Source organism: Entelurus aequoreus, linkage group LG24 (genome assembly GCF_033978785.1).
Source record: "Entelurus aequoreus isolate RoL-2023_Sb linkage group LG24, RoL_Eaeq_v1.1, whole genome shotgun sequence".
NCBI classification, from domain to species: domain Eukaryota; kingdom Metazoa; phylum Chordata; class Actinopteri; order Syngnathiformes; family Syngnathidae; genus Entelurus; species Entelurus aequoreus.
Genome location: NC_084754.1, coordinates 33,711,735 through 33,725,603, shown reverse-complemented (window position 1 = coordinate 33,725,603; position 13,869 = coordinate 33,711,735). Strand labels below are relative to the sequence as shown.

The 13,869-nt window shown below is 41.2% G+C and overlaps 2 protein-coding genes across 3 annotated transcripts in view; one reads left to right on the top strand and one right to left on the bottom strand.

Moving 5' to 3' along the window:
- Positions 1 to 1,680: 1,680 nt before the first annotated feature.
- LOC133641970 (protein regulator of cytokinesis 1-like) lies at positions 1,681 to 12,419 on the top strand. 2 transcript variants are annotated; one of them, XM_062036143.1, is made up of 14 exons: positions 1,681 to 1,843; positions 6,782 to 6,914; positions 7,007 to 7,129; positions 7,195 to 7,428; positions 7,500 to 7,670; positions 7,750 to 7,899; positions 8,699 to 8,846; positions 10,126 to 10,262; positions 10,334 to 10,429; positions 10,550 to 10,696; positions 10,768 to 10,878; positions 10,958 to 11,062; positions 11,161 to 11,267; positions 12,038 to 12,419. In XM_062036143.1, exons 1-14 carry the CDS (start codon positions 1,833 to 1,835, stop codon positions 12,069 to 12,071), a joined length of 1,707 nt encoding a protein of 568 aa, XP_061892127.1. In that variant the 5' UTR covers positions 1,681 to 1,832; the 3' UTR covers positions 12,072 to 12,419. The 2 variants fall into 2 exon arrangements, with proteins under 2 accessions (XP_061892127.1, XP_061892126.1); XM_062036142.1 differs by having other exon boundaries at positions 1,684 to 1,843; positions 11,161 to 11,334; positions 12,038 to 12,418.
- Positions 12,420 to 12,557: 138 nt separating this feature from the next.
- The window catches only part of LOC133641971 (ubiquitin-associated protein 1-like), a 20,922-nt gene continuing 19,610 nt past the window's right edge, over positions 12,558 to 13,869 (bottom strand). Inside the window, exons 5-6 of the mRNA XM_062036144.1 lie at positions 13,346 to 13,447; positions 12,558 to 13,274 (exon numbers count right to left, since the gene is read on the bottom strand). Coding sequence (XP_061892128.1) covers positions 13,140 to 13,274; positions 13,346 to 13,447 — 237 coding nt within the window. The 3' untranslated portion in view covers positions 12,558 to 13,139. The remainder of the gene's footprint in view (positions 13,275 to 13,345; positions 13,448 to 13,869) is intronic.

Genomic DNA, 13,869 nt, shown 5'->3' with positions numbered 1-13,869 from the left:
CTAACATTTTTGAACAAATCATGAATTACTTTGCACCATGTTTGTACAAATAATAACTCATGTAAGATACAAAAGTCAACTCTCAAATTTTTAAATAAATCATGTCACACTTTGAACTGGACACCAAATCTGTTATCTGTTTCTTTGTCAGTTAGTGAAGACCAAGGCTTTAAAATATTTTCTTGGATTTTCAAATTCTATTTGAGTTTTGTCTCTCTTAGAATTAAAAATGTCGAGCAAAGCGAGACCAGCTTGCTAGTAAATAAATAAAATTTAAAAAATAGAGGCAGCTCACTGGTAAGTGCTGCTATTTCAGCTATTTTTAGAACAGGCCAGCGGGCTACTCATCTGGTCCTTACGGGCGACCTGGTGCCCGCGGGCACCGCGTTGGTGACCCCTGCTCTAGCCTTTAAATAGACCCCCTTTTAGACCAGTTGATCTGCCGTTTCTTTTCTTTTCTCCTCTGCCCCCCTCTCCTTTGTGGAGGGGGAGTTACACAGGTCCGGTGGCCATGGATCTTCAGCGGAGGGGACCGCTCACCTGTGCATCGGTTGGGGACATCTCTGCGCTGCTGGCCCGTCTCCGCTCGGGATGGTTTCCTGCTGGCCCCGCTATGGACTGGACTTTCACTATTATGTCGGATCCACTATGGACTGGACTTTCGCTGATATGTTGGATCCACTATGGACTGGACTTTCACAATATTATGTCAGACCCACTTGACATCCATTGCTTTCGGTCTCCCCTAGAGGGGGTGGGGGTGGGGGTTGGGGGGGGGGGGGGGGTTGGGGGGGGGGGGGTTGGGGGGGGGGGGTTACCCACATATGTGGTCCTCTCCAAGGTTTCTCATAGTCATTCACATCGACGTCCCACTGGGGTGAGTTTTCCTTGCCCTTATGTGGGCTCTGTACCGAGGATGTCGTTGTGGCTTGTGCAGCCCTTTGAGACCCTTGTGATTTAGGGCTATATAAATAAACATTGATTGATTGATATATATATATATTTTTTTTTAACTTGGGACTTCCCGCAGGCCGGATTTTGGACACTGGCGGGCCGGATGCGGCCCGAGGGCCATAGTTTGGGGATCCCTGCTGTACAGTATAGCACAACAGTGGCCTAGTGGTTAGAGTGTCCGCCCTGAGATCGGTAGGTTGTGAGTTCAAACCCCGGCCGAGTCATACCAAAGACTATAAAAAAATGGGACCCATTACCTCCCTGCTTGGCACTCAGCATCAAGGGTTGGAATTGGGGGTTAAATCACCAAAAATGATTCCCGGGCGCGGCACCGCTGCTGCCCACTGCTCCCCTCACCCCCCAGGGGGTGAACAAAGGGATGGGTCAAATGCAGGGGACAAATTTCACCACACCTAGTGTGTGTGACAATCATTGGTACTTTAACTTTAACTTTTTAAATGGGGCAGATTAACTTTTTGGAAAAGAAATGTGTGTTCAAGAAAAACAACACTTAAAGCTAAGAACTACAACCAACTACTACTACTACGTACTAATAAGCCCATAAATACATTATAATGTATTGAGGTAAAAATAAAGAGCAATTATTCAGAACCGTGTATGTAAACACAGTGCAGTATTTCAACCAGCATTCAAAAATAACCATCGTGCATTAGCCCGGAAGTTTTACTCATGACGTCACCATACTCAGCCAATCAGAGCCCAGGCGTCCTGTTGCTGCGAATTTCAAACGACAATTTGAGTGGACACAAGTAGTCCTTCGACGAACGCGGAACTAGAGGCGAGGCAACCAGACCAACGTGTGTGTTAAGCGGAATTCTCAGTTTCCCTTTGGAAATATTTTTTTTTAAATACTCAACATGAGAATGAGGTTGGTATTTTATCTTTAGTCAGTGTAACCATGTTCGTATAATAGCAGCGCGGGTACATTCAGTGGGCTAGCTAGCTAGCTAACTGAATAGGTGGCTAACTTGTTTATATGTCGTCTTGAGTCTGACTACTACTGTGCTTGTGTGGAAGTGGACACCGTGATAGCTTTCTCGGTCGTGTTAATCAGGAGTTGTGATAAAAAAAAATATTCCTACCGTTACCTTTACTAGCACAGGGCGTGAAATGCTAGCTAGTTCTTGCAAGTACGCTAATGGTTAGAAATCTGCTGCGCCAGTTAAAAAGGATCTAATGCAGGGGTGTCAAACTCATTTTAGATCGGGGGCCACATGGAGATAAATCTACTCCTGAGTGGGCCGGACTGGTAAAATCACGGCACAAAACTTAAAAATAAAGACAACTTCAAATTGTTTTCTTTAAAAAAAAAAAAAAATAGAACCAGCACAGTCTGAAAATGTACAAATCTTAATGTTGTTGGGTTTTCATTACACTGACATGTTGCGGTTAATCATTTATTTGTCGTTATTTATATTTTCTGAATATATTATTTGATAATGTTCATCATTGGCCCTGCGATGAGATGGCGACTTGTCCAGGGTGTACCCCGCCTTCCGCCCGATTGTAGCTGAGATAGGCTCCAGCGACCCCGAAGGGAATAAGCGGTAGGAAATGGATGGATGGATAATGTTCATCGGCCAACTCATTGACTCAAGATAAAAAAATATATCAAATTACAGGATGTTATTTATGTACTTTGATCATTTTCCTTGACTGACGGTGGCACAGGGGTTAGTGCATGTGCCTCACAATACGAAGGTTCTGAGTACCGGTAGTCCTGAATTCACTCCCGGGCTCGGGATCTTTCTGTGTGGAGTTTGCATGTTCTCCCCGTGACTGCGTGCGTTCCCTCCGGATACTCCGGCTTCCTCCCACCTCCAAAGACATGCACCTGGGGATAGGTTGATTGGCAACACTAAATTGGCACTAGTGTGTGAGTGTGAATGTTGTCCGTCTAGCTGTGTTGGCCCTGCAATGAGGTGGCGACTTGTCCAGGGTGTACCCTGCCTTCCACCCGATTGTAGCTGAGATAGGCTCCAGCGACTCCAAAGGGAATAAGCGGTAGAAAATGGATGGATGGATGATGTACTAACATCATGTGCTTTATTTTGTACATATGTTGCATGGTCTACAACTGTGGTGCTCACACTTTTTCTGCAGGTGAGCTACTTTTCCATTGATCAAGTCGCGAGGATCTACCTCATTCATATATGTACTTTATATTTACTTATTTATGAAATATATATTTTTGTTAACAAGTTAAAGGTGTTTAATGATAATGCAAGCATGTTTAACACATAGTTAATATTGTTAATACATTAAAGGTGTTTAATGATAATACAAGAATGTTTAATACATATAGTTAATTTTGTTAACAAGTTAAAGGTGTTTAAAGATAATGCAAGCATGTTTAACACATATAGTTAAAATTGTTAAGAAGTTAAAGGTGTTTAAAGATAATGCATGCATGTTTAACACATATAGATTCCTTTCTTTCATGAAGACAAGAATATAAGTTGGTGTATTACCTGATTCTGATGAATTGCATTGATAGGAATCAGACAGTGGTCCTGATAACGTCCGCATTTTCAAAAGGAGGAGAAAAAAAGTCCTCCTTTCTGTCCAATACCACATGAAAGTGGTTGGTTTTTGTCATCTTATTTGTCCAGCTTCCGTACTCCTTTGTATACACTTTACAAGAAATACATTGGCGGCAAACTCCGTAGCTTGCTAGCTTGTGCACGCCAGCTTTCTGAGACTCTTATGTTGTTAGCGCAGGCAACATGAAGCAGCGCTTTTATTGTGCAACTGTGCAGTCGGTCTTTGGAGTTTTGACGACAGGTACGGCGCCAGAGTCTGTTGAAATAAAAAGACTTTCTCACATTCCTGTCGGTATTTTTTTCTTAATAATGAGCTGGCAGCAGCCAGCGTCATCTCAGAAGACCCTCGGGGGCCGTGAATGTCAATCAAGTGACGTCGTAGTAAAGATTTATGATCGCTCATTTTTAGGACTATTTTTTTTAATGCCTGGCTGGGGATCGACTGACACACCCTCCGCAATCGACCGGTAGATCGCGATCGACGTAATGAGCACCCCTGGTCTACAAAGATACAAAGAATTGCTATTGCGACATCCAGTGGACACATTTAGAACAGCCGTTTCTTTCATTCAAAAAATTTCACGTACATTTTTATACTTAGCAAACTCATCCAGCGGGCCGGATAAAACCTGTTCGTGGGCCTGATCCGGCCCTCGGGCCGTACGTTTGACAACCCTGATATAATGCTTGTGTGTGTGTGTGTGTGTTTCAATTATTTATTGATTTAATGATACCAGTATTGTCGGACATGTCTTGTAAAGATAATTCCAGTGATAGGAGTATGCTTTTAATGTGTAAGAATGTTATGAATTATTAAAACCGGTGAAAATGCACCAATTTCTGGTCAACTTCTGAATACTAAGACCATTTTGTCAAGATTTTAGTTGTGTGACCTTTTTGTGAAATCCGACTTTCAAAATGTCATAACTTACTGAATACCTAAAACGAATTGGTATCCTTGGAACGTTCGCTGGGCAGCACGGTGGTACAGAGGTTAGTGCGTGTGCCTCACAATACGAAGGTCCTCTGTTCACTCCTGGGCTCGGGATCTTTCTGTGTGGAGTTTGCATGTTCTCCCCGTGACTGCGTGTGGTCCCTCCCACTGCCAAAGACATGCACCTGGGGATAGGTTAATTGGCGACACTAAATTGGCCCTAGTCTGTGAATGTTGACTGTCTATCTGTGTTGGTCCTGCGATGAGGTGGCGACTTGTCCAGGGTGTACGCCCGAATGCAGCTGAGATAGGCTTCAGCACCCCCCGCGACCCCGAAAGGGACAAGCGGTAGAAAATGGATGGATGGAACGTTCGCTCAACAAAGAAACAGAAAAAAGAAGTTTCACAGTTAAGGTGTATTTTTAATTGATTCAATTCATGAATTTAGCCTTGGAAGTGACAGAAAATTTGGGGAAACATGACTGGTCTGACTCAACTGAGTCACATCACAAACAAGCAGGCAATTGGCAGGTCAAAAAAATCGGTGTGCAAATTGATCAATTTAAAAGATATGTGGCAAACTCACAGATAAATACCGTAATTTCCAGACTATAAGCCGCACCAGCTAAATTTAGGGGAAAATACAGATTGCTCCATATATAAGCCGCACCCGACTATAAGCCGCAGAGTTTTGATGTGTAATTAGCGTAGTATATAGGGGTTCCTGCTACCACGGAGGGGATTGTTGGGACAGAGATGACTGTTTGGGAACGCAAAGCGTCCCATTTATTAACAATAAATCTTTCAATCATTCAATCAAACTTTCACATCTTTGACATGGCGAACAGCATTCGTGCAGAGTACAAATAATACAACGGTGCAAAGTAATACAAAGTGCTCGCCTGTACGTTATCAAAATAACCAGCCTACCGGTATATGAAAAGTCAGTCTTTAATCGTTGTGTCATCGTCTTCCTCCTGTGTACTAAAACCACCGAAATCCTCTTCGTCGGTGTCGGAGAAGAACATGCCGTATATAAGCCGCACCGTTGTATAAGCCGCAGGGACCAGAACGAGGGGAAAAAGTAGCGGCTTATAGTCCGGAAATTACGGTATATGACTTATATCATAATAGGGATTCCACTGAACATTTTACTCACCTTAGATGTTTTGCGGGGGAGTTTTGTCGAGTGTAAACTTTGAGATTTGTGGCATGTGTTTGGTAAATCCAAAAGTTTCGACATTATGGTTAAACTAGGATATGTGTTTGAGTTTTTTTGCCAAGATGGCACCGCTGTAGTGGCTGCTGTTGGCGGAGCTCTGTGCTCTTGTGTCATCCGTTTGTGTTCCCGGTGTTTTCATGTGGGGTTTTTTTTTTTGCCTTTTGGTTTGGGACCCTTTGGGACTGTGGGACAAGGGGTGTCACTTTCGTGACTTCTGCACTGCTTTTTTGTGGACTTCTGGATCTGCCTCCTGGGAGCCTTTTGGCCATGGAGACAAGCTGCTGGGTTCTGCCACACCAGAGTCCGTTTAGAGAGACTTGAGGAGATGCGGATAAAGAGACAGGGCTGCGGAGCTGGCGCTGAGTGCCGGGAAGGGCGGGCTTCACAGTTTTTTGGCTGAATGAGCAGGTATCGGACACTTCGGTCTCCTTGGACTCATCCATGCGGACTGGCCACTGGCCGAGAGTTGGTGGGCGGCCGAGGGTGGAGTCGGCTCCTTTGGTTGCTTTGTTGGGTCTGCTCCTGTCTCTGGCCATGCTCCCCCTACCCCAGCATACGATGGTGTGTATATGTTTTGTGTTTTTTGTCTGTCTTTGTTTTACTTTTGTAGCTGTATGTAGAAATGGCTGGTTACATCAGCTTTGCTCTTTTAATGTCTTTAATGTTTCCCTCTTACACACATGTTTATGTGTGCTATGGCTATGAGTTTTTTTCCCTTGGCCTCAGTCTGGACCCCTCTCAGGGGCCGAGGCTTAGACTGAATATTTTTTTCTCACTCCCCAGAGCGTTTTCTCACCTTTTTTGTAAGAGGCGCCGGAAGTTGGCAGACCCCTCAGCGATCCTGTTCTGTCTCGCTGTAATGTTTGTCTGATCTTGAATGGGATTGTGCTGAAAATATTAACTTCCCCTTGAGGATTAATAAAGTATTTCTGATTTTGATTCATCAGTACTGGTGTACAGTGGGGATGAAAACAACGGGAACACAGTTGAACTCTGGATACAGCGGCCGTGTCGTTATTAAAATTACGCGATCAAGAGTGAGACATGCGATATTAAACTAGCAGAGAATACACAAAAACCTTTTTGTTTGGTCTGCTTGTCTTCCAGTGAAGTCCACGCTGCGGAGTCTGTTGCTTACCTCAACAGAGCTCTTGTCAGGTTGCAGGATATTTGGGAAAAAATAGGAATTCCGGAGGAGCAACGCCTCCAGAGGACAAGTGACGTGCATAAGCACATTAAAGTAAGGACGCAATCAACAGGCACTTAATATTTCCCCCCGATAATGACTGTCTGACTCTCTGCTACACTTTGATTCTTTCCCAAACAATGTAGGGTTTGCTGGACCTGATGATAGCTGAGGAAGAGGAGCTCCAAAAGAGATTACTGAAAAGCATAGAATCCTGCCGCAAAGAATTTGTTCATCTTTGCAATGAACTTCAGCTGCCCCCCTTCGAGGTACAATTTTGGAAATGTGTGCACCCAGCTTAAATGTTTTGTACTAATATCCTGGGTGTGTGAAGGAGGAGGAGGGTTGCACCATGTTGCAGATGGAGAATAACAGCCGCAAGCATCTGGAGGTGATGAAGCAGCAGAAGAAGCAGAGAGTGGATGAGCTAAAGGGTCTGGTTGTCAAAGACCGTGAGCTTTGTGACATCATGTGCACCAAACCTTTCAGCATTAGCCTGGAGTCAGTACCATCACTGAAGCAACTAGAGACATTTCGTGTCTACCTGGATGATCTCACAAAAGAGAAGGTGTTTCTGATTGGGTTTTTTTTTGTTGAGTTTTTTTCCCTTTGTTTTTCATCTTAAATTTTTGCTTTCAGGAGCGGCGTCATGAAGAATTTGTTGGCGCGAAGAAGGAGATCATGGCATGCATGGATGATCTGGAGCACCAGCCCGAAACCAGTTTTGAGACGGATGTGATGTGCGAGGATGAGGAGGCCTTTACTCTCTCAAAGGACAACATCAAAGCACTTAAACAACTCCTCAGACAGGTGCAATACTTGTGTCCATTTTTTTAATTGTAGCTCGCCCCAGTGTAAAACTAATGCTAATGGTCCTTACTTGTACTAGTTGCAAGAGCGCAAGGCCGAGAATGAGGCCGTTTGCCTGGCGCTCGGCAACAAGATCCAAGAATTGTGGGAAAGGCTGAAGATCCCTCAGGAGGAGCGGGAATGTTTCTCTGAGCACATGATCAAATCAAAGAAGAAGAACATTGAAGCAGTAAGTAGAACTAAACACTAAGTAGAGATGTCCGATAACGGCTTTTTTGCCGATATTCCGATATTGTCCAACTCTTAATTACAGATTCCAATATCAACCGATATACTGTATACAGACACATTATTATGCCTAGTTTTTTGTTGTGATGCCCCGCTGGATGCATTAAACAATGTAACAAGGTTTTCCATAATAAATCAACTCAAGTTATGGAAAAAAATGCCAACATGGCACTGCCATATTTATTATTGAAGTCACAAAGTGCATTATTTTTTTTAACATGCCTCAAAACAGCAGCTTGGAATTTGGGACATGCTCTCCCTGAGATAATCCTGATACCCACTAGAACTATGGGAAGTACTATACTTTGACTTTCACAAAGTGCATTTTTTTTTTTTTTTTTCATGCCTCAAAACAGCTACAAAAACAATGAAGGCACACAGCTACTGTCCAGAGTATACTAGAGTAATAAAGTAAACAATAACATAGTCCTCCTTTAGTGCAAGACTGCCTGGCATACTGTATAACAGGAAATTATAAACTGGGCTCAATCTGAACAGCCGTTATGGGCATCTACATCAACTATATGATTTGCCTGAGAAGCTGGACAGGACAAAAACACATTTTAAAAAATTACTTTTTGAAACTGAGACCGATAATTTCCGATATTACATTTTAAAGCATTTATCGGCCGATAATCTCAGCAGTCCGATATTCTCGGACATCTCTACTACAAGTGTCATATAGTACAGTAGTATGTTGTTTGGCCTAACATGTGTATTCCTTCCTTGTTGCCTTCAAGCTCCAGGCTGAACTCCAGCGTCTTGAGCTCCTGAAAATCCATAGCATGAAAAGTGTGATTGAGTCCATCAGAGAAGAAATCTCTCTTTACTGGACGCAGTGCTTCTACAGCCAAGAACAGCGCCAGGATTTTGTTCATTATCAAGATGGTGATGAAATTTGGTTTAGTGGCACATTTAACACTCACTGGCCACACCATTTACTGTATATACACCTGCACAATTGAATGGCAGATCATGCCTTTTTTCCTTTTTAATGTTCTATTTGCCATGGGGCTATACAAAGGAACCAAAATACAGGCGTGTGAAATGTCTGAAAACCCGTGTTTTTAAACATACATTTTCATGCAAATATCACTTCTGCGTTTTTTTTTTAATTGAAATGTCAAAAGAGGATCTAAACAAAAAGACAGCCAAAAGAGGTTGGTAAATGAGCAATCTAAAGGTGAAATGCACCCAATTTCAGGAAATGTAGTCTTGATTTTCTTTTCTTTCGGGGCTTGCATTACAGCACTTAATGCTGATAGAAATGTTCCTCTCATTTTCGTCAGTTTTCCTTTTTGTCTCAAACGATGCTCACATGCCTGAAAATATTATAAACATCTATTTGTAGGATGTAGTGGTAGTGCTATAGCAGTACCACCACAATAATAAGCATATCGTTGACTGTCAATTAAAAGTTGATATTGTTTTCATAAGGCAGAGTAGGGTTGCGTGGTATAAATGATAGATCTTTTAAAACTATCCTCATATTGTTAAAATGCATGTCGTTGACACATTCTAGCTGTGTCCTGCAAATATGACAGCGACAACCGAACGACCAGATCTTCAACTCCTCAATGTAGAGTCCTTGCTAGTGACTAAGATGCAATGGAAGATGCAATAATACTCTAAACCAGAACTCAATACTGGCGTGATTGATATTTTTATCACAAAATATTTTTTTGTTTTATTTTTCTTCCCCTTTTGCAAACTCATGAAAAAAGTCTCTATACACAGGATGACTTTACCTGCAAAAAACAAATATTTAAATCAAAGCCAATCACAGTTTGTCCTTATTTACTGTAGTTATTTTGCATTATTTACTCTTGAAAAACATGTATTTAATAAAAGGGATTATCAGACATTAACAGTTAATTATCAAGTAAATTAAGGATAACTTTGACAAAAAAATACAACCGAAAATGAAAATGTCACTGCCACAGTCAGCAGCCAAATTAAGAGCCTTTGTAACCATTTTGAAATAACATATCGTTCTAGCAGCAGGCTGTACTATATATCACAATTTATATTTTAGTCCATAATTGCTCGTCAGTAAGGCAGAGTAAATAGTTCTGGTATTCAGTATAATCAGATTGTGCAGGTGTGCCTAATTAAGTGTCCAGTGACTGTGCGGGGCTCATTTCCCAATGCATGTTTCTTTGCGCAGATAATTTCACAGAGGATCTTCTCAACCTGCATGAGGCGGAATTTGAAACTCTGAAAAGTTATTTCGAAGTCCATAAGGAGCTGTTTGAAGGTGTAACAAAATGGCATGAGAATTGGGCCTTATATCTGGAACTAGATGTAAGTACCGAACTTAAAAATAAGCTCTTTAGCTGTATTTGCACGTGACTGGTTGCAACGTCTCATCTCAGAGGAAAGCTAACGACCCATTGAGGTTCAACAACAGAGGTGGAAACCTCCTAAAAGAGGAGAAGCAGAGGAGTGACTTGCAGAAAAGTTTGCCCAAGGTACTGTTTCTGTGCATTGCCGGATGACGCTATTAGAACATTACTCAAAATCTTGATCATATGTTTTATCACTGTGCTGTCATCTACACATTTTGATAATAACATGTTTCCTTTCCCCAGCTTGAAAAGGTTTTGAAGAGCCAAATAGATACTTGGGAGCAGGAGCATGGCAAAGAGTTCTTTGTAAATGGACAGAAGTTTCTGGACTATGTGCAGCAGCAGTGGGAGCAGCACCACATTGAGAAGGAGAAGGAGAAAATGGAGAGGGTATGTCCCCACTTGGACAAAATCAACTATAGTCAGTCATTGGTGTCAATAATATTATTTGTTGGATTTAGCAATTGAAGAAGAACAAACAGACCAAGGAGGACATGTTGTACGGGACTGCAGTGAGGACACCGTCCAAAAGGAGGCTAGGTGGAACTCCTACGACAGGCAAACTAAGAAAGGTCATTTGAATTGAACTTTATGTACATTTATTTGAATGTCTGTTAGTGGAAAATGAACCTGCAATCACCATTTTTGCAGATGGGCACGTCGACAATCTCCACTCCTAACAGCTTCCTCACCTCAGGCATGGGAGGTACCATGTGTCAGTTTTCAATCCAGAAACCTCCACCATCTTCCAGCAAGGTACCGTGATAAATGTCCCACAGGGATCCTTTGTGACTACATAGGACACACAGTCCACTTAGTCTTTAAATGTTAAACAAGATGAACAACACTTGTAGGGTCATGGCCTGCGAACCCCTGGACACCCAAAGACTCCACGTGCACTGGAACGGAACAAGGAAAACCTCACCCACCCTAACCAGAACACTCCATGTGGCACACTCAGGTCTCAGGATACTCAAGATCGCACCTTCACCTTTAACACTGTTGCTGGCTCCTATTCGGAATTTGCGGTAAATGCCGTTTTAACACTCACCAACACACATTTGCCTAACCCTAACCTCACAAAATCTTGAATCAGTTTTCTTTCTTTCTAAGAAGCAACATACTGTGAGTGCTCTAAATATAGACTAATGTGTATAGACTATTTATCTAAATAAGACGATCATTGGAGAGGTTTTTTTTTATTTTTTAAACTCATCACACTGTGTACAACAACTTTAGTTTTTACCTTACTTTTAAAATGATTTGGAGGACTTTAGAAAGTGGAAACGCCAGTACAGCAAGTGTAACGCAAGGGTGTCACACCAACAGCTTATACTGCAACCAACATTGTAAAGCACATGCAGAGTTGGAAGTAGTCACTCCTATCTTGTGGAGTTTTTTATAAGGTACAAAGTACATCTGTAGGTTGCCTACAGCCATAGCTGTTAATGGCAACATTTTTTGATCCATTGCTTATTACAAATTCCATACTTTTTTTTTGTACCGCAATAAATGAACTCAAAAATAGGTGTTATGGTCAGTATAGCTAATTAGAGAGACAAACTTAAGTGTTAATGCTTTAATGACTCCTGCTTTAATGACTGACACCTGCACGGTTCATGTTAGCTCATTCATGCTTGCCACCAAATTCTCTTGAAAAATCTGTCCTGTTGTTGTGAACAAACCATTGATGTATTTAACTGTTCTCTACTTCTTGCTGTGTCCTCGCAGAGGGAACTCTCAAAGGCTTCTAAATCGGCTGTGAAGTCAGGACTGCTCAACTCCACAGTCACTCATCACTGACCCAAGTCCTCCAGCTAAGTGATTTATTAAAGTGGCAAAAAGAACATTTTGTTCAAATTTTACCAAAAATGCAAATATACTTTTTTGTCTATTTCCTTTTACTGAGACATAGTCCACTGTTACTTCTCAGTCACACTTCTCTTTATTTTCGTGGAAAGTAAATGTTTGTTTTTTCCCCACTGTTTTGCTTCTTATTGAAATGTGGCATTTGTAATTACACTTCTTTTTTTCTTTTTTTTGCTTTGTTTAAATCCAATATATAATGCTGTTTAAATCAAACTGTAAATAAACGTCTTAACAAAACGTTTATGCTCGTAAAGTCAATGTCATGTTTTTATTATGATTCAAAGTTAGGTTAGAAATATTTGCAAATTATGTAAGTTTTATTCCCCAAACTTTGTCCATATATATATATATATCTGAAGTACACATTTTTAGAAGAGCCGTTCTCTCCCCAAATTTGTCGCTACCGAAACATAGTACAGTATTCAATAATAAATAAAGAATAGTATGTCAACCTGTCAATATTACGTCTACTTCCCATGTGTAATATTATTTTTTTTTAAATTGAGATTTTTCACAATAAAATTCTTTATTTTTTAACAAATTTTCTTCAATTATCAACATTTTTCAAAATCGATGTGCAATCTTTCTTTGTAAAATGTGTAACCCTGATCAGATTGATTTCTAGGTTAATGGTTTATGAATTTAAACATACCTTTTAACCAATCAGTATTGTATTTATGTTGATAACTCGATATACTTTCTTTTTTGTTGTAAGCACCGAGTGTTTCGGTAGTGACCACTATTAGAAAGTAACCAATAAATGATGACTTTGTAATTATGTCTCATCTCTATCTCAATTAATGCCTTAGGTTTAAACAGATCATAGTATTATCTCAGTAAAAATCTGTCTGAATAATAAATTGTTTTGTTAAACCCTTTTTATTGGTAATGGGACAGCACATTGAATTAGTTTGGCAGATTGCCCCATATAGCATAGAAGGTAGAACATCCCTCCATGTTTGGTTTAAGTCATGCGGGTCATCAATTCTTCAAGAGCCTTTTCACGATGGTTTTCATGAACAAGCAGCACTTCCTTGATTGCACTTTGCTGGAAGCCCATCTCATTAAACTGAGCGAGAAGACGCAGAAACTCAGCAGCCTGAAATCATAACAGCTTCGTGTTAAAATATGTTATTTGCTTTCGTAATGTGCTTTCCAAGATGGACTCACTTTGCTTTCACAGTTCTGGAACATTTCTAAGGCCTCCTCGACTTGCGCTTCCTCGTAACCTAGCTCGCAGAGATTATTGCAGGCTACCAGGTACTTCAAGAGCTGCCGAAAAGAAGTAAGAGTTAAGCATTTTTTTAGTCTACATAGACAGCTTTTCTACTTGATGTACTATTTGTATTAAAAAAATAAAAAACCTGCAACAACTAATGTAGTTCAGGTTTCTTGCGGCAGTTACAGCCTTTGTCTGTTTTGGAGTCGTTCTGCCTGGTGGTAGCTACCAACCATTCTTTTCAATTGCTTTATTGTAGCTTTATTGGAGTGTTGTGTTGGGTTTCGTGAATGGTTGGTAGCTACCAACCATTCACGAAACCCATCACAACACTCCAATACGTGCACCATGACAGCAACCATCCACCCACCACCACGAAAAGAATACCTACCGGTATTAATAAAAGACTATCGATGCTGTCATCTAGCAAAGCTGAATTCGACAAAGCAACCCCCCCGTACCAAAAAGCACTTGA

What these genes read in the sequence shown, in the direction of transcription:
- LOC133641970 (XM_062036142.1), top strand. An exon ending in AGAAGAAGAACATTGAAGCA is followed by an intron (nt 7,900 to 8,698) that starts GTAAGTAGAACT and finishes GTTGCCTTCAAG; the next exon opens with CTCCAGGCTGAACTCCAGCG. An exon ending in TGCAGAAAAGTTTGCCCAAG is followed by an intron (nt 10,430 to 10,549) that starts GTACTGTTTCTG and finishes TCCTTTCCCCAG; the next exon opens with CTTGAAAAGGTTTTGAAGAG.